General features: G+C 34.1%; 2 protein-coding genes across 4 annotated transcripts in view; one reads left to right on the forward strand and one right to left on the reverse strand.

Moving 5' to 3' along the window:
* LOC120630735 (dual specificity protein phosphatase 22-like) overlaps positions 1–14,590 on the forward strand; it is a 76,564-nt gene extending 61,974 nt beyond the window's left edge. Inside the window, exons 5-9 of one of the 3 annotated variants that reach the window (XM_039900027.1) lie at positions 1,396–1,549; positions 8,667–8,840; positions 9,567–9,756; positions 10,634–10,726; positions 13,985–14,013. In XM_039900027.1, the coding sequence (XP_039755961.1) occupies positions 1,396–1,549; positions 8,667–8,840; positions 9,567–9,756; positions 10,634–10,688 (573 nt within the window). In that variant the 3' untranslated portion in view covers positions 10,689–10,726; positions 13,985–14,013. Of the gene's footprint in view, positions 1–1,395; positions 1,550–8,666; positions 8,841–9,566; positions 9,757–10,633; positions 10,727–11,100; positions 11,128–13,984 lie in introns of those variants that run through there. The other 2 variants (XM_039900028.1, XM_039900029.1) reach the window with 2 other exon arrangements.
* A 10,845-nt stretch (positions 14,591–25,435) lies between these two features.
* LOC120630222 (transmembrane protein 184B) overlaps positions 25,436–27,979 on the reverse strand; it is a 35,300-nt gene continuing 32,756 nt past the window's right edge. Inside the window, exon 8 of the mRNA XM_039899363.1 lies at positions 25,436–27,723. Coding sequence (XP_039755297.1) covers positions 27,572–27,723 — 152 coding nt within the window. The 3' untranslated portion in view covers positions 25,436–27,571. The remainder of the gene's footprint in view (positions 27,724–27,979) is intronic.

Raw genomic sequence — 27,979 nt, forward strand, 5'->3', positions numbered from 1 at the left:
ATAAAATCCTGTGCAAAGCGGAAAAGATTATTGTGTTTTTCTGAATGCAGAGTTTCAATTCAAAACTATCAAAGAATCTTGAATGCAAAGAAGTTGTATAAAAAATTTAAATTTCATTATCGATTTGCTAGGAGGCAAGTTTAATCACGTGTTTGATCTTATTTTTCTCAGCACGAGACGAAAGTCAGCCAGGCTTAGGCAAAGTCTATTTGTATTCTGTTAAAACGAGACCCAGTCGTTAAGGCTTTGTGAGAGTGAGTTAATCATGAGAAGTATAGGTATACCACTTACTAAGCATAACCTGACGAAAATGCAAAACATTATTGGAAAGCAGGCGTTACTTTGCGGAAATCCATGATATACTATGAACATTAAGCTCAATTTGCTATAGTCCGCGAACAGCAGGAGAATCTGTATGGTGTAATTTATAATTCATTGAGTCCTTATACTCCACAACAAACAGATCTTCGGCAAATGTACACTCTACGCCCGTTTCACTCCGAAACCGGAGCATCCTCAGGAGATGTTGACTTTACAATAGTTATACATTGTAAAGTCAACATAAGGATTGAAGAAATTATAAATTACACCATACAGATTCTCCCGCTTTTCGCGGACTTTAGCAAAATAAGTTGAATTTTACATAATATGCAAAACTATTTTAACAAGTAGTGTTGTAGGATGATTTGTTGCTGCAATGTTATTTGTTAGAAGCCCTGCCGTAGACTTTGCCTGCTTATACTTTTCGTTTGTATCCCTACTTCCCTTTTAATGTTATAAATGCGACAATTGCTGTGAGTAACAATCCAAAATTTATAAAACATTAATAAAAAGCAATTTCAGCATAAACACTTATAGCAAAATAGTGTTTTGAATCCTTCCCATTAGGAACAATTTCGTTTTCTGAATTAAGAAAAGCCTGTATGCCTATGAATGGTTCCAGTCTACAGCAGTCAACTGCTGGACAAAAGGCCTCTCCCAGTGGGAGGATTTACCCATAATCAGTAGATGGTAGTCGTAACACTCAGGACGATGCTGCCCACTCTCTATTATGTTCCCCTAGGCGCCTCATAAGACACCTGCGGGAATAGAGAGGGGGGACTGTATTCGTATCTGCCGTCACCACACGGCCCAGAATGTTTAATTAATTAAAATCAGTCCAGACACTTTCGCACTAAGAGTTAAAATGCCTGAAAAGTTACCCGAGTAGGGTACTTTTCATCCATTAGCTAAATAGCTCTAGTTATACAAAAAATCACGTCAATACTCGATTTCTGCGCACTCCAGGACTAACCAACTTCTCACTAGATCCACCATGTCTTGTCTTTCAGGCCCTCAGTTAGTCCGGGTTAGTTTAAGTAGGTACCTTATTAACTTAATTATGTAATTGTGCAGGAACGAAGACGTCTGAAAGAACGGTATCCATCTCTCGCGTTAACTGACAGCGACATCGCGGAATGCCGTGTGATGTTGGACTCTTACCAGACCATGCTCAATCAACGCACCATTTGCGAAGGGAAATGCTCAATGGGTCGCCAGTGTCCCACGGGTACGTAGTGTAGCAATTGATTGCAGTAGTATAGCCACAGATAAGCAAAAATACAGTTCAGAAACGTACATGATAGCGCAGAGTACAGTAAGCAGGGTTATGAGAGGCTTCAGCTGGGATTCGCACCCCTACTGTTATAATTCCTTTTTGTTTTCTTTTTAGGTTTCCTAATCCTAAGGGCGCCTGGCAGAGATCGCTACTTAGCGCCGCCTCTTCTATCCTACTACCTAGTTGAAGCGTCAGTCCTTTTTTTGATTTTCTGAACTTGATGTGGAGTACAAATGAAGAGTATATATAAATAAAAAGTGACAAGTACCGCCAAGCGATAAGATGTCACTTGACCTAGTCGTGCCCAAGCCGACATGTTTGATGGATCGACTTGCTGTGATTTACAAAAGTAAAAATTTAATGTTCTTCCTGGCCAACCAAGTAGATAAAACAAAAGATAACACGATCTTTTGTTGATTTATTGATGTGTATGATGTATATTTTAAAGATGTTAAATAGTCAATTTGGATTAGATTGTAGAAATTAATAATTAACCTTTTTTTATACGGGGACGAGGATAGAAACCAAACAGAGATATGGGTTTATTCAAATATCTTACCCATTCCAGGACTCCCTCTTCTATATGAATAATATACAATAATTATGGTAAATTATTTGTTGTTTATAATGTTATTAACTGTTTATTTTAAATTCAATGCGGTCAGCGCGTCGTCGTCACCGGCGATATTTATAGCGGTTTCTGAACTGTAAGGTTGCTTAACAGTGGTATAGCTGTTGAAGAGTTTAATTGCGATTACTTTGTATTTTTCTTTGCTGACGTATGTTTATTGTCTATTGTTGTAACTTCTTTGTTATATTTATGTATCTTTCATTATCCCTGTAATTTTATTGGTTATACTAAAATAGTTTTACGATACCTATATCTGCACCAAAGACATTTTATTGTTCTCCAATAACTATATTACACTCAAAAAATTTAGATTTTTTTTCTCGGCAGTTCCACTTTTCTTGAAATATTTGCAGTAAAGCATTAAGCTAAAATTATTTTACAATAATTGTTTTAAATTTCTTAAGTATAATAATTAGGGTAGGCACTAGGCATCAGTATAATGTGGGATCACTGTCGACTGAAATATCAAAATATCTCCAATTTATAATTTATTTAAGCATTAAGACGTTCGAAAATAAAATCCTTGCTAATATTTTAAAAGCAAAAGTGTCTTTATAGGTTTGTCTGTTACGAAGTAACATTGATGTGCTTCTTAGCATAGCTGATATGGTTTTTGCACCGGAGAGCGCCATGGGCTATTGTTTGTCCCGGAAAAATGCACAGTTTCTATAAGATAGAGCTTAAACGTAATTCCGTTATTATCTCTTTACCCTTAAACGGTTTCACATTTATAACACTATAAAGTAAGAACTCAGTTCATGCTAATAGAAGGCTAAGTCACGGGCAGTTTTAGTAATATTTAATTGCAATTAGGTACTTAATTAAAGAGTTATTCTTAGTGATGAACACATATTTTAAAATAAAATTTGTAACGTAAGCACGCAGGTTTCGTAGTCATACAAAAAAAGTAAAAAAAATGTTAATAAAAATAACAGTTAGGTACAAGAAACAGCAGTTTTCGCGGTCGACTTTTTTCTCTATATAAAGTCGCTAGCCCCTTATGTGTGTATTCTGTATTCCGATAATTCATTCAAAATTACGCAACGGAGTTTGAAACGGTTTTCACCGTTGGTTTATGTAATATATAATGAAGACTAGTTAAGTTATTTTTGTGAATTTAAAAAATAATACTTAACAACCAGGTCGCTGAAAAATAATTTTACATGGTGTACTACTATAAAAGAATTTAAAGGTTAGGTTATGGGTATTGCTTCAGTTAAAGAAAAAAAAAATAAAAAAAAGTAACCAGTCCTTTTATTTAATGTATCGATTGATAAAACCCCCATAAAATATGTTAGAATTTACCTTCAAAAATGGCCTACCCACACCATAACGTCTCAGCATCGATTCGGCTGAAATTAAAGCATTGGAATGATGACATTGAAGCTTTATGCTCAAAGTTACGTAACATTAAGCATATTTTCAATATTCTTGTGCTTTTATACGACGAGTGGATCACTCGTTGTCCACTCGCCCCATACTTCAGTAGGCTTGCTCTGTATGCATTTTTTTAAAAGTTTAATCAGTATGTTTTTAATGACTCTACCAGCGGTTCGGATTGCAGATTTTACCGAAAAAAGCCGGCACTAAACTAAGCGGTTCTGTTTTCTAACATCTTTTGTCATCTTACATTGAGTCGAATTGATGCAGAGTCTGAAGCAGTTTGGTGTGCATAAATAGTGATTATTTTATTTACAATTTGATATGATTTTTTAATTCTCCACTATTTATCCAATTTACCAGACAGCCAAGCACCGAGGTAATTCACTCATCAGTTTCCCAAAGGTTCCTTGTTGTCAAGTACATATTCCCAATAAACATATGAAATGTAAATAAACTCTTTCCTTACAGTTAACATACCTACGTAGGCCTATTTTATCTAGATCTATTAATGATATCGTAAAATATAGGAAATTAATAACATTGAATTTATTAGTTTGTTCTTAATTCATCAGGTTTTATATCAACGACTTTTGTAGAGAAAAATAATGTTATATGATACAAGTCTTTTTATATAAGTAAATAGATTAATGGGTACCTACTGAGGTGTTTCTTTAATGTACCTAACATTACGGTAATTACGTAATAAGTGTTCTACTTACCTGAAATATTATTTAAGGTATTTACCTATAAATATATAGGACTTAATCTGTTTCCTTTATTATATACCAGGATTAAATAGCGTCAATTAACGATATACATATGTATAAATCTACAAGTTTTCCATTTTTCTTACCTAACGCTTTAATGGACTAAGTGTGTAATCTAAATATATAAACCAACTTAGTTTAATTGAATTTTAAGTATAATTTACTAAGGCAATCGATTATATCTGTCTTGTTCAATAGAGTTATGTGTGATTGTAGTTTTAGTCAAATATAATAAATAAAATACATTTCTCCTTTGGTTGGGTATTTTATTATATTCTTCACATTAGTAATTACTTGGAAATTCACCAAACTGGGAATCAACTATGGGACCAAACCTACTCACTCATAATATTAAAAACACAAATAGGTGATGTTTTAACAAAGTCGATTATATACTTTAAACTGGATATGTTTCTTTCATTGAACCTTTTAATAATTAGAACTTTAGATAGTTACGTTTTAATAAATGATCTAAGTAATTAATGTGGGTAATATATTATTTAGTAATATATTATTAAGTATTAGGTGGTCAAAATATAATCTATCTTAGAAGTTCTTGCCTCATATTTGATTAGTATCTTATAGGTAAGAGTTATTGGTGCCTATACAGCTGTTGATTGTACATCTCTTTAGAAGTCAAAACTGACAAATCCAAAATAACGCTTTCCCTTTTTCGGGTGGCATAACAGTTAGATGTTAAGTTTACAGATTTTTGTAGATACATCGAAATTTTTAAATAATGCTTTATAAGATTGGACTGGAGATTGTTTCAGGTTGAATTCCAGAACGCAAATGGTAAATATATTTCACAAATAAATTATTTTTATAGCACTCATTCGAACCACCTATCTAGTTTTTCATTATCATTAGGTTTTTGGTAGACTTAATTAACCGAGCACCCACATCGTGTGCATATAATCATTTTCAAATAAAAATAAATGATTAAACAATTGTAATATTACTGTTTTACTTATATACTGTTTTATTTTTGAAAGTATTATGTACTTATGTTTGGAAGTTCGTTACTTCTTCCCGCCACAGTGACTAAACTGGTTTAGCTTAAAACCTTGATAATAATATAGTAAATGTGAAAGTGTTTTTGCTTGTTTATTTGATTGTCCTTCACGTCTTAACAAAGCAGATGCCAAACATCAAGTCGCTTGATTTTTGGCATAGAGTTAGTTCAAAGGACGGAGAGTCAAACAGTTCCCACGGGATTTGTAAAAAAACCGTAATAAACGCGGAAGAAGAAAGCGGGCAACAACAACAGAAAAAAATGGCTGTCACTCTAAATTAACACCTGAATTATATTTTATCCCCCGAAAAATAAGTATAACTCTAGTCAACGTAGATTGCTACATCTACAGCTCGGTAATTGGGCACAAAATTTGGAATTGTTTTAGGTTACACCTTGAATTAACCTAAACATACCAGTAGATTTCTTTTATTGTATGGAAATATATGAGTTTCAGCAATAACGTATACTTACAACTATGGCTGTTTAATTTTTTTTTATTCACCTTACATTTTTTATTTCTCTCAAAACTAGATTTCGAAGTCGACGCAGACGAAGGCGCACCTGAAACTTTTTATAAAATGTATCATTTAATTTAATTGATAACTAAGTTACACCAATTATGTACATTATTTATTTAAGTTACATTCACGCCAAAAAGGTTCTAGCGAAAGCTGTAACTAATTACGTAATAAACAATAGACATAGACACTATGGTCATCCTATTTTTATTTTGCTTTTTCCAACTTCTTTAGTATAAGCTTCTCACTGGTCAGTAGTTAGTGCAAACAATAAAATATTAATGCTTATAATTTATCTACATTTAAAAAACGAATGGTATAACGTTTTATGAAAATAACATTTATTTCCTTACAACGTGTAAGCTGTTTTGTATTTTCTGATGCGAATAAATAATGACAGCTATCAGGAAACCGGTGTCTTTTAAATATAAGCGACTGTGATGACTAAAATTACTTAACATTTACAGTTTTTAAGATTCTGCCATTTTTAAATAAACTCAAGGGGCAAAATACCCCATTTTAAATAGTAGATTTCTTATTAGAATAGTTTACTTTAAAAAACCTTAGTTGTGTGAACCTTAATAAAAGTTTATATGAATTTAATTTCAATATTATTTGTTAAGTTTTTGAAATCAATTAAAAAACGAAAATAATCATAGTATTAGAAGAATTGTTTAAAGTCTGACCATTACTAACATAAATTAGCACGTTAAAACTCGGCAAAATTAAATATTAATGGCAACTGGAAAATGTTTGTGAAATGTTTTTCAGTGTATTGGTGTTTTTCTGTATAAGAATAATAAGTATTTTTGTTTTTATTTATAAATATTTATCAGTTATGTGTATATTGTTAAAATCGAATGTAAAATTGTTTTCTACTATTACCTAATTAAATTACTGTGCACGCTTCTACCTAATTTGATGACCTAATTACTCGAACACAGAACTGTGGCGCAGTCGCTCATTAACAATTTTACAATCACCCGAATAAATATGGTTGCGACATGAATAAAAAAACATGTAAATCAATCTACGAAAATAATAAATAATAAAATCCACTGTAGTTTGTTAGTTATATTTATTAAAGTAGGCCTAGGTAAAATCGATTTCACGTGGCTAGGGCATAGCCTACATTTACATTATCGATTAGCACTAATTGTAATACCTACACAATCTTACGTATTTTATTGAATACATTTTATGTAACTTAAAAATCCTCTATACTTTTTATTCATTGCTCTTTTTGTGTGAACAATAGCCGTTTTAATGTAATAAAGCTTATGAAAAATTACTTTACGTTATGGATTATGTAACTCATCCGTCAAATTGTGCTCTCTTCCATCACAAAGCACGTAATGAGCAGCTAATTAACAGTGTGCAATTAGTAAGCTTGAGTGCTCAAATAACTTGCTTGGAATACCACTTAAGATATTAATGTGTGTAGTAGATTTGTTTATAACGCACCACCTTGGCGAGCGAGTGTATCGCTGATATAACCTTGCCAAACTCGATAAGGGAGTGGATTTGACTGTAAAACTTTAGTGTCACGCAATGTGTTGGCTTTATCGTCTGTCTATAAAATCGACATGCAAATACAGCTTTGCAAACGTTGGTGTATAAGGAACTAAGTTAAGACCAGTCGAAACTGCGTCCTGCGACCTGTTTCCTTAGCAGCTTTCGAGTTAGCGCCCAGGGGTCCCGTCAGGGTCGTGGGCGTACCGTCCTAGCTTCTGGCCTAGGGAGGGGCCAGTCAGATATTTTTAGGTCAGATCGTCCGCGGCTATTTCATCAAACAAACTAGGTACACAATTACACCTCTATGAAACATTTGGTATATATAGTGTAGTGTGTAGTGCAAACAGCCGCAAATAATCCTTCTTTATTGGTAGTTAAATAAATAATAGTAAGTTTAACTATCGGGTAGTCGCCGCAGCGGCGACGGCTGGCGACTGTAGCGCTTGCTCTTTATAGTATCCTGTCGAACAAAAGTCGACAAGGCTTAGGGATACAAAATATCTTATATTTTTGAATCAAGGAATAAATAGATAATTAATTCATTTTGCACCGGAGGCAGCGAACGAATTCTTTACGACCGATGACCGGAGGACATTTTGGTTGTTTGAGAGCCAAAACCAGAGAGAGAAAGTACGACAGCTACCATAGATGACAATATCAACCGGACAAAACGACAAAACATAGAATTGCATCTGCCACTGATAACATTAAAACTAGTTCTGTTGAATGATTTTGGTCCTAATAGTGCGGCTAAACTTATACATTATTCTTAGAATTAAATACAAAAAGCGCAAGCTCGAGCAAGGGAATCCGGCAATTCGAAGCACGCGGGATATAGACTTGAACCTGTGTAGCATTTTGTTTTAAACAAAAGGCAAAGAAAGCCACGGAGTTTTGTTGGTTCTTTGTTCATTGGTTTAAAGTTTGCGTGTGTAACCAATCACAGGAAGCGCCCGTTTGAGTGAGCGTTGTGATTGGTCGCACTTCGGATGAAATACTTGAACGCCGCTAAGGATACAGGATGGTCGTTAAAGTATGGTATTCGCTAAAGCAAATACGCGCCCGTTTGAGCAAGCCTTAAGACGCAAACATATCTAAGGAAAGCCATCGCGGACATAGGTTAGTCGTCTCGGTGGTGACGTTCGTTTTACGAAACACAACGATACAGTCGCTGGTGGAGGTTTGCTTATGAAATTAGTTTTTCGGTAGAGTTTATAAATGTTGAATTTATTTGTAGGTGTATGCAGAACTGGATCAAAAAGGCAGCCAAGACCGCGGAGACCGTCGACAGCGTCCACTGTAGCTGAGCCCCCTGGTTTGAAGAGATCGCCTTCTACATTGTCTACGGCGTCCACCACGTCAAGTTACCGACCGCGATCATCACCAGCCGGACTTTATAGTTATACTGGAGGTATCTCGGTGTAAAGTCAATTACCCACAAACCGATTTTAATGAAAGCAGGCCCTATTTAGCTTATATTGAGAGACTCTACGTGTTTTAAACTAAGTACTTTGAATTTCATATAATCTTTAAAGGTAGGGTATACTTTTATCGAATTGATATCACCAGCCGTATATATTTTACTTACTTAGGTTTCTTTTCTTTTCTTTTAGCTACATCAACTAATGCCAGGAACTTTATTTACGTAAAAATTGTGATACCTATTCCACGAGATTAAGAAATTTTATCGCGTGCTAGAAAAAGTATCATGCGTGCTGGACAAGAAAGCAAGCTATAGGCAAAAGTAAAAGCAAATAAAAGTCCAAATAACGGTTCATAAAAGTAACTTGAAAATGGAAAACTTTTCTAGCCACTTTTACTCTTCGGAGGTGGAAATTTTAGAGACTGTGTAACGTGTAGTGCTTCTTTATTCTTATCCAAAATACGAAAAAATATTTTGAAAAGTTAAGGATTTTCAATACATTCATTCTCTATTTTTTCCTAGGGGGTAGTATTATATAAAACGAAGAAGTATGTGTTTCAAAAGACAAAATTAAATACAATTTTCATAAATAGAACTTGTATGCTACAAACCTACTTTATTTAAGCAGGCATAATTTAAGTTATAATAATATGTTACTGTCAATATATATATTAGGTACATATTTTTAATAGATATTTACCCTTTATCTTGTAGTACCAACCCGACCAACGAGATCAGCATCAGGTTTGTCAGTGACGCGTGTCATGGATCCAGTAGGGGGCGGCTCAGGGATGGCGGTGGGGGGTAGCGAGTATTCTCGACGCCGAGCCGCCTCCGCCCCAACGACACCTGCTCTATCACCTGCGTCGTCACCACCTGGATCCCCTCATAGACCGCCACATAGGTAAAAATCTCCTATTTATTGGAATTTCAGTAGAAATACCCATATCAAATATTATTACCATCCCATCGCTTTATCATTACGTACACATTTTTTTATTCATGATGTTTCAATCCGCTCATCGGTCGTGTTATATTAACTCCCGTAATAATAAATTACACAAAGGTCCAAATGAAAGATTTAAAAATGATGTCATTCTATAATAGTGGCGTACACAGGGTTTTTGACCAGTAAATGACCAGTAAGAAAAAAGAAAAATTATACCTAAATTTTAGGGTAGGCAGTGATTTTGTGCATGAAGTACATGCCACTGTTCTATACATACTGGCTATTGCAAAAATTCCTAAGTATACATTCACATAAGCCTAACTTTAAATGTGTTGGCTAAAAGGGATTAACGATCCCCGCATTGATACGGTTAAAGGGCTTTAAAAGTTGCGCGTTTCCTGTAAAACTTACTGCCAAGTACCTACAGAAAAACAGATTTAGAGATAAAGGAGTTCGTGCATAGAAAAAAATTAAAAAAAAAGAGTGGCTTCGTATTTAAGATGGCTGTAACAAATAATGTTTTTTTACTGATTTCTGACGTTAGGTAATACTTATATGGATAGACAGCTATTTTAATGATAGATTCTCTGAAATTCTGATGTTTATTTATGTAGGTACAAAGTCTACGCACAATAGTTAAATACTTCAACGATGCAAGTTGCAACGTGTGTTGATTTCGATAAAATAATATGAACACCTCGTACTGAGACTTTCATTAATTGTCAATGAAGGCATAGGTAACTAATTGTATCTTTTTATTCCAGCTTTATTCACGAACCATTAAAAACGCATATCATTGTTATCTTTATTTCTAAATTGTTTTCATTTCAAGTGGCGGTTGTGCCTGGGTCATACCTTCAATCAACTGGGACCCCGACTCATTGTGATCGCGTCACGGGTATTTCCCGACTGACGGCCGTACAAGGTTACTCCATTCTCTTTTGTTTATTGTTTTATACTCTGTGAGGCTTGCCCGACTCTTGCCCGATTAAAGTTATTGTCGCTTCATTCTTTATCATAGTTAACGTCACACCCTCCAGGCACGTTTCCCATTTTTCTCCTTAGTTTTTTTCATTTTGCACAAATAAAAAATATAACTTTTACTATTGTAGATTAATCTTTGCAAGCGTTTCTTTTTCAGACAATAAGTATTTTTTTTTATGAAAACTAGCGAAAAGATATTCGATTCAGTTTTCTTTATTTGTAGAATAAGGTCAGGAGTGGTTGAGATATAATATTTATGTACCTATATTATTTTCATTGTTGGATTTTAAAGTAACAAATGAACTGTTATTTTAGGGAGTCTCCGCTATGAATGATTTCTTGTAAGTTGTACTTAATTAATTGTGTGGTTAGCTTTATATAGTCTGTGTGGATTTGTGTACATGTGCTGAGTGCCTATATATTAGGTATATGTTGGTAAATACCTAGGTATTAATTAAGTTTATCAAAATAATAACAACTCTTTAAAGGGTCGCATCGCAACGCTAAATCTAATCGAAACTTCATTCATAAGGACACGTTTTCATCGGTCATTAAGGAATGCATTGGCCAACAAACCGAGTTTCTTACCGGCTTCTTTTCAGTAAAATCTACTTCCCGAACTGATTGTTGCGTCACTAGACACCGACAAATCGTTTCAAAAGTGCTTATATTTTATTAGGACTACTTGAGATAAATAAATGTTAAATTTGACTAGTGAATTTTATTGTCCGCTACGACGCCTTCAGGTAACCGGTTACTGTGTATCAGCAATAGTACGCGTGGGCACAAGTAATACACCATGTGGAGGAGCCTCGCAACCGGATAAGCGACCCCAGCCTCGTAAGATCCTATTTCACGCGGAAATAACGCCTCCAAACGCAGGCATCGGTAACGACAAAAACTATAATGCATTGACAAAATGAAAATGACACAACATCAATCGACATCAAGTGACAGAGCTCGTCCGGGGAAGTACTACCGCGATGCTTAATTCTGCCGCCAAGTAGCATTGTTGTAATACTGCTTTTCCGGTTTGAATGGATTGGTTGCCGGTGTTATAACAGACACATGGGGCTTAAACACCTACGCCTCAGGTTTATGGACACAGTGCATGTTGCAGGACGAGTTCCTCGCATGCCCAGCTTATTATTCCCTGTTTATGCGATGGCTTACCTTCCCTGAGTATGCTTGGTCTACTATCGCTTAAAAAAAAATAGACAGTACTGACCACTGGACTGACCAACCTCAAGTTGTCCTCTCTCTGCTTTCTAGAGCGGGAACCGTGTTATTTGCATAATTGCTAAGTGTTGCGGTGCGGCCGAGAGCTTCCTTTGGTACTCGTGTTAATTAGATTTATATATATAAAGTAGGCAGGCAAGTAGTGTATGTAGATTTAAATTGGTGATACAGTTATGTGCAATTATAATTGGTTGAGTTTAGATTATTTTTCAAAAATATCTATTGTATGTATAGTATATACGTACCTATTTTATATAGTTTGCGCTAGCATGATTTTCGTTCCAGGTATTATTATACAAATATGTTTAGATCAAAATAGAATTTTAATTTAGATTGGAATTTTAAAGGTCAGTGGTAGCCTTTCATAACCTAACCTAATTATATTTCTCGATAGAGTACTATGGAGCCTACTTCTGAATACGCAATTCAGTATATAATATAGCGCTGGTGAAGGAAGTTTGAAAATGTATTAGGATATTATAGGTTGGCTTACTTCTTCTTTTGTAGTTTAATTTAAATTTTAAATATCGAGCTCAGTATGAATTAGTCGCTTTTTAAAAATAATATTATATAAAACAACAGACTTATGTCACAGTAAATATATAAAAGAATCATGGAAACTACGATCAAACGGAACACACAAACAGTTCAGTGGTATGAAGGTGCGGGTGGGTCGACAACAAAAACTCAAGTCAGAAAAACGGTAAAGAATAACATTATATTGATGTATACAACGAATCGTATCGTATTGGATTGCGAAGGCTTTGAAGTGGTGACTGATACTTGGCAACGCAGCGTTGGTAGACCCCACTTGATGGACACTAAGCGAGCCGCAGGGAAACCCGACGCACGAGCAGTGGCGTGATGGGAAAATAAAATACCATTTTAATTTTTTTTTAAACTTGCTTTACGGCTCTGGGTTCTAGCCCTTTTAAGATACGATGTTCATCTGTTGTGATGCTTTGATGGCTGTATCAGACGGTCAGGTGGTTCTAAACGGCCTGACCTAAACGGTCAGGTGGTTTATACACTTTGTCGGTAGCCGTATGAATTTGTCATATATACTTAGTTACATAATAATTTAGAAAATATAGCTAGCTTAGATCAATGATTGGTCTCCCCCATCCACTCCTAAAAGATAAAGCTAGCATGCTAGTACAATGAGACTACTCCAAAGTCGGCGTACTGGCGTCATTATTTCAGATCATTATCAATAGCCTATTAGCGGCCCACTACAGGACACGGGTTTGTCAAATTGAGAAGAGTTTAGAGTTCTCTCTAAACTCTTTCTGTTCTTTCTGAACCCTTCTGGGTACAGTGTTTAGTCCATCACGCTGGCCAAGTTTTGGTAAATACACAGTCGGGTTGGTACACTTCACACGCCTTGGACAACTTTATGGTACTCTCAAAAATTTTTTTTAAAGATCGATTTAATAATCAATACAAACTACAGTATTGAGTTAAGCAACTATTTAGTTCTTTGGGAGAGCTCTTATGACATAATGCATGGGGGACAAATCAGTCATCTAAATTAGAATAGAAAAACTTTATTGCAACACAACACAATAGGAAAATACAAGGAAAACAGTAAGTACTTAGTGCTAGGGTGCAAAGGCGGACTTATCACTAAAAGTGATCTTTTAAAGGCAACCTGAGCGTACGAAGCCGATAAAAAAGTGGATGGTGCATAAAATATGTCACAAAAAAAAAAATTACGTGTACCTACATACATACTACATTTACATATTAACTACAAAAATACCGATATAAATTTTTATTTACTATAATAGATATTTATGATTTATATTTATGCTAATATAAACTTACTGACTTATGTACTACTAACTTACCACTGTTTTATTGTTGGTGTTTTTCTACGAGAAATAACGTGATTTCCTTAACCTCTACGTAAAAAAACTAACTACTATAGTAATATATGTACCAACTGTAATTGTTACAGGTCTCGGGCACTTCAAAGGTGTTCGTAGCACACACAGTCCCTTTCCCAACGTCCGCCTTCAAGGCGCCCAGTCACGTCCACGCGCTTTACTATTAGTTGAGTCTCGCCGAGTCCAGATATGAAGCTGTGTTCAGAGTAAATAAGTGTCAAAGCAGGCAGTTGGGTGAGGGAGTAGAAGATAGAGAAACGGAGAAGAAAAGTGTCTCATAGAACATTATATTCGTCTTCTTGGAGAAGCGCGACCCAGAGTCACGTCCGCCGCTAGTGATCTTATTGTGATTGCCACATAGTGCTTATAAACGCTATTTGCTAATAAACTAACGCTGCTTATGGCCTTCATATTCCTAAATATATAATGGTAACTCTAAAGGCAAGGCGAAATCAGGACGTCGAAGTCGCGTTCTGAGTGCCAAGTGTAAGATTTTCTACCTAGGACGATCGAATAACGATCGCGTGAGAGTTAACTACGATTGATATGGTATCGACTGAGCGCCCTCTAGTTACAATACTGGGATATTATGAAACTGAAGCGTAATTTGTTAACTCCGTGAAAATAGTTGCTAAGAATATTGTAAAGTCAACATCTCCTGAAGATGCTCCAGTGTCGGATCGAATAGTGGGTACAGAGTAAGTTTAGCAAATTAAGCTTCATAGTAGGTATATCATGGAACTCTGCAAAGTTGGGGGGGGGGGGGGGGGAGATTCCCCCTGGTTCCCATCTCGCAGATGTATGAATATGTCACTTGCCCTCGTCTCCTAGGCCAGAAGCTGGGTACGCCCGTCTACGCAGTGCTACCCAATACCCATATAATATTTGGTCTACGGTAGAGTCATGATGTCCGCGACACGTCTTTACCGTCGTTGCTTCTAATCCGCGCTTGAGAATTTATAACACACAACACTGCTTTGTATTTCTAGGGACTCAGAAAAAAAGACTAACAAAAGCGTTGACGGTATGGTAACGCTTTGCTGGCGCTGATGTAAAGGTTTATTTCGTCAATATTCATTTGGACCACGTTTTCAATGTTATTTAACGGTAGAGCGCTATGCAAAACGCATCGATTTTGCAGGAAAAAACCTGCGAATTGTTAACCTTTCAACTAGCTAAGAATAAATATAGTATGCATAAGATATGCGCTGATCTAAGTACGATCTTCTGCATAAAGAGAGTGTATCTATTGCGAAGGGCTGTGAGGAACGTTTTGTGAATAGTTGTTAATAAAATTTTGCGACACAATCTAGCTATAATAATAATATACTTATTGTATAAGAACGGGTGCACATTTTCTTCAATATTTTTTTATGATTTTAACGATATCGCGTAGACGCTATAACAACAAATACATGTTTTAGGTATTACAATAGCACCAAGTGACGCAGTAATGGAATATGAAGGGACACATTGCCAGGGAAATTATTGCCAGTGCTACGACTGCATCATGTAGACTCTATAATAACACAATTTTACAGTAGCACTATAAACTAAAAAAAAAGTCTACTTACAAAAGCCGCCGGTCCTCCACCACCGGCCGGCGGCTTGTTGTCGGCAACTTTATTTTAAGGCTTACTTTTTATGGCAATTAGGAAAGAATAGCGTAGAAGGAGCTTCACAATTTGCATGAATAAACACTACTGTGGCATCTCTACATACAGGGACAGTTGTTTGACGTCACAAAGTGTCGTCATGAAAGTTAAAAATGTAAATGTTATAAGGAGTTTTGTAAGCGAATGCTGTGATGATGGTTTGTATAAAATTGCGATTCAAATAAAGCTTATTAAAGAATTGTTATAGGTAATGTTAGAAAATATGTTTTAAGTGTTAGTCATTAACGACCTTTACATGTTTTTTATTTTGTATTGTATCACGTGTATAATAATATTTATTCATAACACCTTCATATTATTTTACTTCATATAATTCTATATACATACATTATGTGTATATTATAACGATGAAGACTTTGTTTTTGTTTAAATCTCTGAAATTACCAGTCTGATTAAAGAATATTTTTTTCATTCGACAACCAAATACTTAGAAACCAAATAATATAAAATGTGAAAGTGTGTTTGTTTATTGATATGTTTTTATTCCAGTAGCTGAACACTTATCAGTGTAGTAAAAGATTGACATGGGTTTTTCAAAGATAAGCTTGGATAAGCTACGTATAAAGTTCAACGACTGTATGAACTTTTATGGAATAAAAATGTAAGGTTTCTCTCATAACATACCTTTAGCCTTAGTACGAGATATGCTCGCTCGCGATCCAGGAGTCGTTTTCGAGTACGGAAATAATGGAACATAAGAGTGAAATGGATCTTATTTACATACACTTAAAGCTCAAATTGACCTACACTTCAAAGTTTGTAAAACAATAATCAGAAGTACAGGATTTACGACTCTAAAAGGAGTAGCATTTGGTCAATTTTGCTTTGACAATACAGAGTTTAATATGCGAAAACGACAAGTCGATAGCGATGGGGCCAATCTAGAGCTAAGGCTTCTTTTTACTTAAACGACTATGAGGCAGCTAAAGCGAGTATATATTGTTAAGACGTATTCACGATTGAAGCGTTTGAATCAAAGATATTTAAGACGTTTATCAATTATTTAAAGTCAAATTCAAATATTTTATTTTAATTCATATAAGCCTGTAGGAACTGCACTTTAGGCACATACATTTTTTTGGAAAATGAAATTTTGATATTGTTAAAACATGTCACATTTTATGTAACAAGGTACCTATATGAACATAAGAATTAACTCCGAGTGATACCTTCCTAGAAAATAATCCTAAGATACCTACGATTAAGTTTTTCTAATCTCTCAAGCAGCTAACTAAATATATAGCAGTTAGTTTATACTACCAAATTATATCTTATAGATATATATTATGTACTAAATCGACAGAATTATAAAATAAAGACATTAGAGTCTTTGATTTTAAAGGTTTATTTTTGATTTGCCAGAAAGCAAGTCTATATTATTTTTAAGCACTTAGATTTCTACTCGTAGTTAAGTTCTCTTTCTCTGTCAGTATATTTCTAATTCTATCTATAGGTATATAAGATACTTACCTTCTAAGCATTTATTTTGTGACAAAATGTGCCTATACCTTCTACTGCATACCTATTTAAATATCATTGTTGTTTGTGCTCCTAAAAGTTCGGTTACTCAAGTAGTTCGCAAAAACGGCCGCCGATTTTGCGGCTACTTAAAAGGCTCGGCACGTACTGCACATCCACAAAGTATGACTCTGTTCTCGCTGAATTACAGTGAAACTATTTAAGTAAAGATTCATAATGATTAGGAGGCCTCAGAAATTTATAAGTAGTATCTACCAGCTAACTATTTCGATTTTCCGTGGTTAATAATAAAAAGTATTGTAATTTTTCTTCACATTTTTACTTTCCAGAATAGCCTGTGGGTGTACCTAATGCAAACTACTTGAGAAGACGAACTACGAGTAGTATACACTACCGATATAGTATCACGGTGGCACAAATTGCATCGATTCCTAAACTTATTTAAGTATACGTAGTATTTACTTATTTACATTGTCTTTGCTCAATTTATATTAATAGAAATGATAATTTGTTTGATAAGGTTGTATTTTTTGGAAACCTCACGGTAGCTACTGACTGTATATAGGTGTTTATGTGTATCACCTACTTGTTATTCGTAATCACCCAATAATAACCAGAAGAGATTTAGTGCTTCGCATGTAAACACTAAATCTCTTCTGGTGAAAACGTGAAAATGTTCCTGAAAACTTTTAGGGTTTTCGGGTTTCTCTATAAAGAAATTCCAGCCCGGAGTTTGGAAAATAGCACAGAGTTAAAAACCTACAGAAACCGTGTACACGACTGATATTGCAGCATCAAAAACTACTCCCTTTAGACTGTTTCTCGAACAGGCGCGGCGGTCACTCACTTCATACTATTTAACAGTAGACAGTAATTATTTTACCTCTAATGTTCTAAACGTTTAACACAAAATGGGGAAAATGCGAAAAAGTTTGTAAGCTACATTTTACGGGTTTTAAGTCCGACGTGCGCGGAGCAATTTCACTGTTTTTCAATGCACTTCATGCATAATAGCTGAATGAGGATTCTGTATGATTTTACTCTATGGAAAATAGCGTATTCACCAAATCCCTCGGAAAGTAGGTATAATCTATCGGTCCAGTTTTTTTTCACTAACTTAAACCCGTTTTTACTAAACCTAGGAAACGCTTAAATCGGATGCCTAGTGATTAAGGTGATGCGAGAAAAATAACGTTTCACCAATTCGTACACGATGAATAACGACTCCTAGCGACATCTTAAATTACAACACCAATTTAGCAGTGCGTAATGCTTAGTCAATTCGTAAGCGAAACTTGAAAGATGATATCAATATAAATTTTGTTTTTTTTTAATAACCTTAGGTAAACGGAAAAATATGATAATACAAACACAAATACGACAACTTGCGGCAAGAATCATAGACAAGTTAGGTTAGTAACCAAGTGAAAATCTATTGGTGAATGTATGCCTCTATCTTTGGAATATCATTTGATTCGGCGTTACTTACTTAGGCATTGCTTTACCTCGTTAGTGAAACCGGGCATTTGTGGCTACCGTGAGGATCATCGTGCAAATTATAAGTAAGGCTTTACTATCTATGTAAAACCGGACCGCTCCAATAAAGCATGTCGACTCTGACTGAACAAGCGCAAGTTCGCTACTTCTATTTACTATTCACCATTAATATGAGATTTAAGCACTAGCCATGGTGGAGTTGTAGAGCAGTATCTGTCTAAACCTTATTCTTCTTTTATTGGAACGAAGTCAGAAACTCCTTATCCTCCTAACGCTCTCAGCTGATGTGAGCTAGAACGAAAAAGCAAAAGTGTAATAAGACTTTTTTCCGACACCTTATTTTATCGAACGAAGTTCCTTTTGCGTTGGTTAATCAAAATGCAAAAGGCAGTTCTTTGCGACCGGGGGTCCATAGAACCCACACGCGTTTTTTTTAACAAATTTAACGCCAAAAACGCTGTAGATGTATGGACGATTTTATTAATTACATTAAACAAGGTGTATGCATTCAATTTAACTCTTACGTTACAGAGTATCGTTAGTCGTAAATTACCTTCCATTAGCAGGGCAGAAAGCTTATACTCAAAGGCTTATCCTTATAGGTGTTGGTTAAATACAAGATGGTACGAAGTGGGAGCCGTTCCAAGCAAAAATCGCTAGATATGCCCTGTCCTCCGTTTCACAATGACAAAATGCCTGCTCAACCGTAACAACAGTGTTGCTGATTCTGCTCCATCTTTTTGTTTGAATTCTTAGAGAAAAAGGACAGCACTATTTATAGACCTATTATTTTCGTGTTGTTAAGAGATTTGACACCACTGGCGCCAATTCTGTTGTACACAAATTTGTAAAGGAAACTGAATTTATCGCTATAAAAGGAGCACTGTCCTCTTGACACATTGTACATACCTGGTTTTTTTATACGGAACAAGTAAGGACCAACTGTTGGTAAATGAATAACCAACGTCTATAAATAGAGCAAGACTTCTTAGGTAATGCAAAGAGCGTTCCTACAACGTGCCGCACTAAGTCCATAAACCTGAGGCGTAGGTGTAAAGCCTATATTAATATAGCACATATATATACCGGCAACTTCGCCCTTAAGACCGAAACTATCACAATCTATTGAAAAAGCTTACAAAATTTCGTAACTCGTAACTCAACTTCGTTGTTAATTTAAAGTAATTATATAGGTCGAAAAATATATAGAATATATGTTTTTATTATTTAGTAAGGGCATATCTACGATTCAAATCTTTAATGACGACTTCGTAATAAAGGCAACTTTAATATAATCATGTTCAAATTTTCTCCAACTCTAACTTTTACGATATCTAAGCACTTACCTATGTAGAAAAAATACGTTGTGAAATTTTGCATATCTCTTTCTTACTCTCTCACTAGAACCTAGCTGGATAGAAATAATTATTGTGATTTAGATGCCCTTAGTGCGGTGGTGGTAGTGAAACTATAGCGATTACGATCAATCTTTTTCAAAACTGCCACATAACTTCACAAAATTATAGCTTTATAAATTCTAAGGCTGTATTATATAAAATCTAAAATATATTCTAAAGTAAGTGAGTGCAGACTGGGCCTCAAAATCTTGGGCCAGTTTTCGTATCTACTACAAGAGTTGTAGGTAATTCGTTTGTAATACTTATTTATCATCTGATATGTTGGGTGGCTTTAAGATATCTTTTGGAAACAAAATCTTTGCTTTGTGTAGGTACTTTCTTTTTATATTATATATATGATTGGTACAACACATTTCTGGTAAGAGAATAATAAAAACGTAAGATAGAATTCATTTCATCTTTAATGTTGGATAAATACCTATATATAGGTACTAACTATCTAATGTCTGGTCTGGCGGCTTCGGCCGTGCCTAGTTGCCAGTCTCCCTACAATACTGGGAAGCGATGCCGCGTTAAAACCGAAAAGTGGTATAAAAAGATTGATTCCCAGATTTGTCGCTCAGTCTGCGCTTACCTTTAGGTATATTACTAACTTTATACATTAGGCACAGTAGCTTGCATTGAACTTTCTTCTATATTTATTTTTTTCCTACCAGAATTACTATTGAAGATTTTATAGTTTGCGTATAATTTTTCTAACATTAATTGATGATTATGTTAGGAAAAATATATTAAATTTAGTTATTTGAATCAAACACTGCTTAAACAAAAATTGTTTTGACATTTAGGTACCTACTTAATGTCTTGAAAATACATTTAAAGATATCTTGCCTAACTTGATCGATAAACATCCATCAGAAATGACAATATTTTCAGAAGAGTTTAAGAGAACTATTTCTGTCCATTTTTGTATTATAAAAAATCAGTTCCATTTGAAAAAAATATACCTATACGTAGTTATACCTACATTATTATAATACTGTTACGTATTTTGTTTAAAATAAAATAGTCGCACTTTTACATGTCGAGAAAAAACATTTTTGAGACAATTTGCATGTACCTACCACGTACCTATTTTGTTGTGATATAAAAATATTTTGTTGAGCTTCGAAAAAAATCACAAAGTGAAGCAATAAAATTGACCTATTGTATAATTCTAAAGGAAAAACGAATAAATATATTGTACGTGTACATATATTTTTAATATAAAAATTGAATAATTTTCCGTTTTTCATTATAACCTAACTTGCCTCCATTTTCATAAAGCCAACTATGCAACAGCCATGTTGGTCTAGTCTAAGTAAGCCTTTACTAGGAAGCGACGGGCCACGAGATCCTGGTCTGATTCCCAGGCAGGGCTAATAAAGGCAGAAGACAAAAATTATATCCCCTAATTATATCCCCTGATTATTTTTTATTTATTTTATTAATGAAAAATATACATTTTTTATGTTAACATAACAATATCTGTTACGGCGTAACAAAAACCCAGACGGGTTTATCCGTACACCGGTATTCATCATTAAGCGCTCGGAATTATAAGTAGGTACAGTATTTTAAAGCTACATACAAAATATGATATATGACGGGTAGTTCCAAAAAAAAAAAATATAAAAAATAATGATCGCGTTTCAACCAGTTCTACATATCGTACTTCATCGTTTGAGTAAACTTTACACAGGATGTTGATGAGGGATATAATAAACGGGTCTTCTGAAACACGGGAACACGGTATAATATTTATTACACATACATTATTTGGATATAATTTACGCTTGTGCGCCAGTGCTCTGAGAGTTGTTAAAGCTGTGGGAGAAGATAAATTTATATCCTTTCCCGGGAGAGATGGTTGTCTCTTGCCCATGTTAGCCGTGCTGGGTGTTTACTTCGCTTGAAGCAGTGTTATTTGGTCATTGTTGAAGTTTTGTTTTAGAAATGTTATCCCTATATTAAGGACTTGCAAGGTATGACATAGTTATTTATAACACTGTACTGTTTTATGCGATGGTAGGAAGACAAATGATCACTATTTAGCATCGAAGGAACACAAAAAAGTATAAAATCAAGTAGTTACATAATCCTCATCTTCCATCTTCGATATTGATTAATGTAGTCCCTCCGACCCTATTAAATATCACCGATGTATCGATGTTTTTTTCCATACATCATCATCACACACGTGTCTCCTTCCGCAAGATGTTAAGGCTGTAGTCCACCACGCAGGCCCAGTGCAGATTGGTGGACTCCACACACCTTTGAGAACATTATGGAGAACACTTAGGCATGCAGGTTTCCTCACGACGTTTTCCTTCACCGTTGAAGCAAGTAATATTATAATGAATTTAAACGCACATAATTTATTAAAGTTAGAGGTGCGATCTAGGATTCAAACTCGCCCTCCCCCCGAAAGTGAAGTCGAGCTCCTACACACTGCGCTATCACCGCTTCAATATGATAAACTTATATCAATACATTTAGGCACTACCTGAAGCGCCATAGCCTGAGAGGATGGTGATGACTGTCAGTAATTAATCTACCTACTTATATTTACTGAAAGCTCTAATAGTAGTTTAATTAATTTTATATTTTTTTAAGGTAATGTGGATGTGATTTTCGTCATTACCACGAAAACCCTACTATAAGGTACTGAGATATTCTTTGGCATCGGCACAAACGCCATAATGCCATGACAAAATAAATAAATATAAAATAAAATCACACATCGCCATCTAGCCCCAAAGTAAGCGTAGCTTATGTTATGAGTACTAACATCAGTCATATTACTAAATATTAACATGAATTATATACATAAATAGGTACTTATAACATACAGATAAACACCCAGACACTGTGTGGTAATCGAACCCACAGCCTTAAACTCAGAAGGCAGAGACGCTGCCACTGCGCTAATCGGCCGTCATAGGTAGGTTGGTATTACCGATGACGGCCGATTACGATATTATTCAGGGAACATAAGAAATAAATGAAACAAAGTATTTTATTTCAATGTTATTATGTATTTATATTCTTAAAAACTTGGAGCTAAAACATTTCAATTTATAATATCTAACATTAATTTGTTAATATCTTCTTTTTCAACAACGGTTCCGGTGTCTACATCTGTCCCTCACTAGTAATTCTGTTACAAAAATAATTTCATTTAGGAATGACCAAATAAACTCTTAAATCCTACATGACATTGTTTTATTTTAATATAGAAAGATACATTAATTGTCGTATTAAGCTCCCTTCTGATGTTAATATTTAAGGGTGAAAATTAATTGACAATAATAAATGCGATAAGAATGTTATTGGCCTTAGTATGTTATGCTGGTTTTGACGATGATATAAAAAAAAACAATTTTGACACAAAAAAAACCGACTTTGTTATACAACTCAAACTAAATGCCAAGAAATAAATGTTTCTTCTACGTTTTTACGTCGGTGCCAAGTAAAATTTAGATTTTACTTGGCACCGACGTAAATTTACTAGGTATATTCCCTTTTATATAAAGTAAAGTACAAGCAAGCAAGCAAGGAAAGTACCAATAATTGGACCAAATTGGAACGATATCTTCACCCTATCAAACAAATATTCAATTTTACAATCGGTTTATAAATGACAGAGTTCTAAGGTAGGTAACAAACATTAAAAAATACTAAAATAATTGATAACCTCCTTCTTTTTTGCAAGTTTTAAAAAGATCTTTAAGGTTTATGTTACACAGCCGCAATAGGACCTGAAATAGGAGCGTATCAAAGCAGCCAATTTAACGGTGGCTGCCGCTTTTTTACGTGCCGAAAAAATGGCGAATAAATTATATTCTTTACGCCTTAGGCATTCGTTTCTTAGTCGGTAGTGAAATATTCGTTTTTAAACGGAATTATTTTTTAATAATTGGCAATATTTTAAGGGTATTCAAATTTTTTATGAACAGTTGGCTAGCGCAACTAGGAAAGGACTAAACCTCTTAGGAATTTACTATAGAAATTACTATCCTATTAACGTGTTCCAAAACCCATTTTGACCATTAACGTTTTGCCTTCAACACCTATTTATTAACCTTGGCAGAAAATGGTGCCAATTGTCATAACATCCAGTGGTGGCAATTCTGTTGTATACAAATTTCTAAACTACCTCGCCCTTCTCGCTTTCATTTAAAATCTCTAAGGTTTTTAAAGTATTGCCATCTCCTTCACCATATTCCTCGGGGAAAAGGATAACGCCATTTTAAGACTGCCAATTTAGTTCAATTTAGAGATTTGTATACAAAGACTTATCTCGCAACCTTATGCCATTTAAATTTTTATTAATTTATTCATATATAAACTCAGTTACAATTCACGTTCAAATCCCGCATAACATAACCAATGCACCGATTTGCACTACTTGCGACATTTTACATATGTATAACAAAAAATATTCTATTATGAAAACAAAAATATGCTAGAAAGCTAAATTAATTTTATATAATCAAATAATTAATTTATTTACATAATATTAATTCACGATAAAACACACTTATTTAATAATATACATTAAGGTACATTAGACACTTATTTTTTTATTTAATCTCTTAACAAATTATTAAAAAGAAAGTTAGATAGAAAATATTTATTAAGTATAATAGACATTAATTTAGTAATTCATTAATTAATATTATCCTCGTGTAAAGCAGGATTTCAAAATTAGGTTGTAGGTACACTTAATTTACAGTTATTATGAAGAAGATAATCTCAATAAAAGTAAAACTGAAGATTAATTACATAAAACCAACCGTATAGACAAAGCCCTATCTATTCAAAGAGTTTAAAAGTTTGTTTTGAGATAAAAATTTATACAAGTTATTATAAAAAAATATTCGTTTATCTTGGTATAGTTAGGTAATTTATGCATAGTATAAAGAAATACAATACGTACAATATGTACGCTACAAGCAGTGGCGTGCATTGAGGGTATGCACTAAGTGAGCAGATGATATACAATGAAAAAAATCTCCAGTATGAGTTATAGAAAACTTAAAGATCGGCATTGTAAAAATTATAAAATGCCTATCATTAAGTTATTATGACTCGTACTGGAGATTTCCTTCATTTTATATCATCTGCATACCCTGTGCATACACTCTATGCACGCCACTGGCTACAAGAAATATGAAGTTTTGCTGGCTTTGCTATACGGGATTTTATTATGCGACATAAGTAAAAATTATTAAAAAAAAACATCATGTCTGGCTTAGTATTCAATATTTTTAACTATTTAAGAAAATGGAAGTGCATAAAAATTTCAAATTGGACGGCGAAGCAATGCAGTTTTGTCATTAAAGCAAGCCTCAAATATTGAAGACATTTTTTTTTACATTAGCTATCTAGAAAATTTTAAGTGCAGAAATGGTCCTATATTTAATCTTTTTTTATATCTGAGCACTAATATATGTACAAAACTTTATGCTTCACATTAATAAGGAGAATAATGCACTTTGTTTTTTTTTTGTTAAGGCGATGAGATGATTTTACAATGAGCTTTCTTTTAGAGTTAATATTACAGGCAAATATAGTCAAACCAAATTTTAGACCGCCCAAGTCTGCTATAATATCGCATAGTATGAAATGAAAAAATAAATAATGAAAAAACATTACGTTAAGAAATTGGCAGAGGTATTTTGCAGCATGTTTCCGTGTAGTGGATGCTTTTTTTTTTAAATAATTTATTGTCAAAAACTTCGGGACGACTAGCAGACTTGATAACCTAAAGTACTTGCGCATCGTAAATAAAATCGTATTTTGGAGTCCCATAGAGTTAACCACACAGCGTCACAACTTTTCTGCAAGGCCCTAATTTTCTGTTTCAAAAATATATTTTGAGACAATTAAAAGTACCTCTTGTATTAAAGATGTGTCAAAATTTATGACAATAAATGCGAAGTGCGCAGTTCAGTTTTCAACGCATAGATAGATAGGTAAGGCAGGTAAGGTAAGGTACCTACATATTTTTTTCAGTATATTGGTTTTTTTCAGTGATAAACACCTTTCAGTTCTGAAAATGCGAATGATGTTATTATGTACATTAATATATATAATTCTTGTAGTTTTCTGCAACTGTTTACAAATTTTTGTAAGATCGAGAAATCTCGTCAATATTTCTTATAAAATCACATATGATGTGTTTTATGTCATTTATTGGATACTATCTTGAATCTCCAAATTTTATCTTTTTACTTGTTAAAACTTCTAGCAGCCTTGTGGAAAAATGCGTCTCGTGTAGTCTTTTGCGCTGGTCTGCTATAAACTTTATATTGCCAATGAGCTCTAAAATTTGTCGGGCTCCAAAGTTTGGTGAGACATATACCTACCAACTATCCAATACGCTATCTAATGTAAGTAACTATTTTTCTTAAGGTTGTTTATTAAATTTTATTGGTTAGGCAGTGAATATATTTAATATTTTATTCTTAAGCAAAGACGAGATATTCTGAAATCTTTTGAAATTATTTGTAATATTAATAATAAGGTAAGGTAATAAATAACTTAATAGGGTATATGACTGCTTTTTCTATGGTCTCATATCAACCCAAATGCTATTTAAATATTTAAAATGAAATTCAAATAAATGATAATGGCGCCAAAACACTAGAAAACGCACAATGTGACAGTGACAGTTGTAATCGCAAATTTTGTATGGAATTGACAGCTCCCTACTGGATAGCGATTGTCAGAAAAGTAACTAAATAGGGAAGCACATGATAATCGCCTTTTTTATAAGTCGATTTAACGCCTAGAAAAAATACGAATTAATTGAAATAGTTTCTAAGAATACAGATAATTAACATTGACCAAATAAACGACGATAATAAGGTTAATTTTGCCATATCACATAAATATATTATTCTATTAACGTACAGGCGCTACTTTACATTAAAATACATTCAATATACTTTGGTAATTGTAAATACGCTATCAAACTATATTTTATTACTTAATCTTCGTGACCAGGTGAATATTTTGGTATATTTCGTGAAATAAACTCATATAAACTTAGGTAGGTCCATAGACAACTTTATTCTGTACATTGTTGAATATGATAAAATTACTAAATGAATTTTCTTAACGGCTATTAAATATACACAATATTTTTTCTTGTCCATAACTTGCCAAAGTCGTCAGTGAGCTACTATTATTAATCATTTAAGTGATTAGGGTACTTTAAGCGGAAAAGAAGTTTAATGACTAATGTTTTTAAATTTACAGATTATAAAACCTGTATTCTCTCAGAGCTTTGCAACTCGCTTAAGCCTTACCAATAAGTCATTTTCTGACGAACGTGTTAAAAGGCTCAGAATAGCTTTAATCCAGTATTGCTAATTTATAAAACAGAAAAACAATGAGTACATAACTTTATAACAGGTGATCGACCATTCCAAAAGTTTTATAACTTTTAAGCACTTAGGTATTGAAATTGAATAAATATTCATAAACATTTGTAATAACGCCTCAAGCAACAATGGATCCAGCATTACATTCGGAACGATTCACATGGCGCCAAATATGTTTATCTTGTACTTCGGATAGGATTTCATTTTCTAATCGTTCACTGAAATTCGTCATCAGAACTGAGTAGCGTAGTTTTTTCGTGGTAGTTTGTAGCGTGGCTAATGGTGGCGACACGTTGCGGAGGTGGCCTCGGCGCTAGTGCTGTGCCTTCTTCAGATCCACGATTGCCGATTCCCGCGCCGCGCATCACTAAATTATACATTTTCATGTTTTAGCAGTTTTTATTACAAATTAATGAATATTATTAATTAGTATTTCAAACAAAATCGTGATCAAGTAATTCGGTTATTTTATTTTTGTGTTGTGTAGATTTCGTGACAAAAATACTTTTCAAATACCTAACGTGTTATGTGAAAGTGTATGGAGACAGCCGTGCAAGAACTATATATGAATCTGACGTTCGTGCTAATTTTGTTGTTAACAACTCAAAACTAAACAAAATTGG

The sequence above is a fragment of the Pararge aegeria genome, chromosome 16, assembly GCF_905163445.1.
Source record: "Pararge aegeria chromosome 16, ilParAegt1.1, whole genome shotgun sequence".
Taxonomy (NCBI): Eukaryota; Metazoa; Arthropoda; class Insecta; order Lepidoptera; family Nymphalidae; genus Pararge; species Pararge aegeria.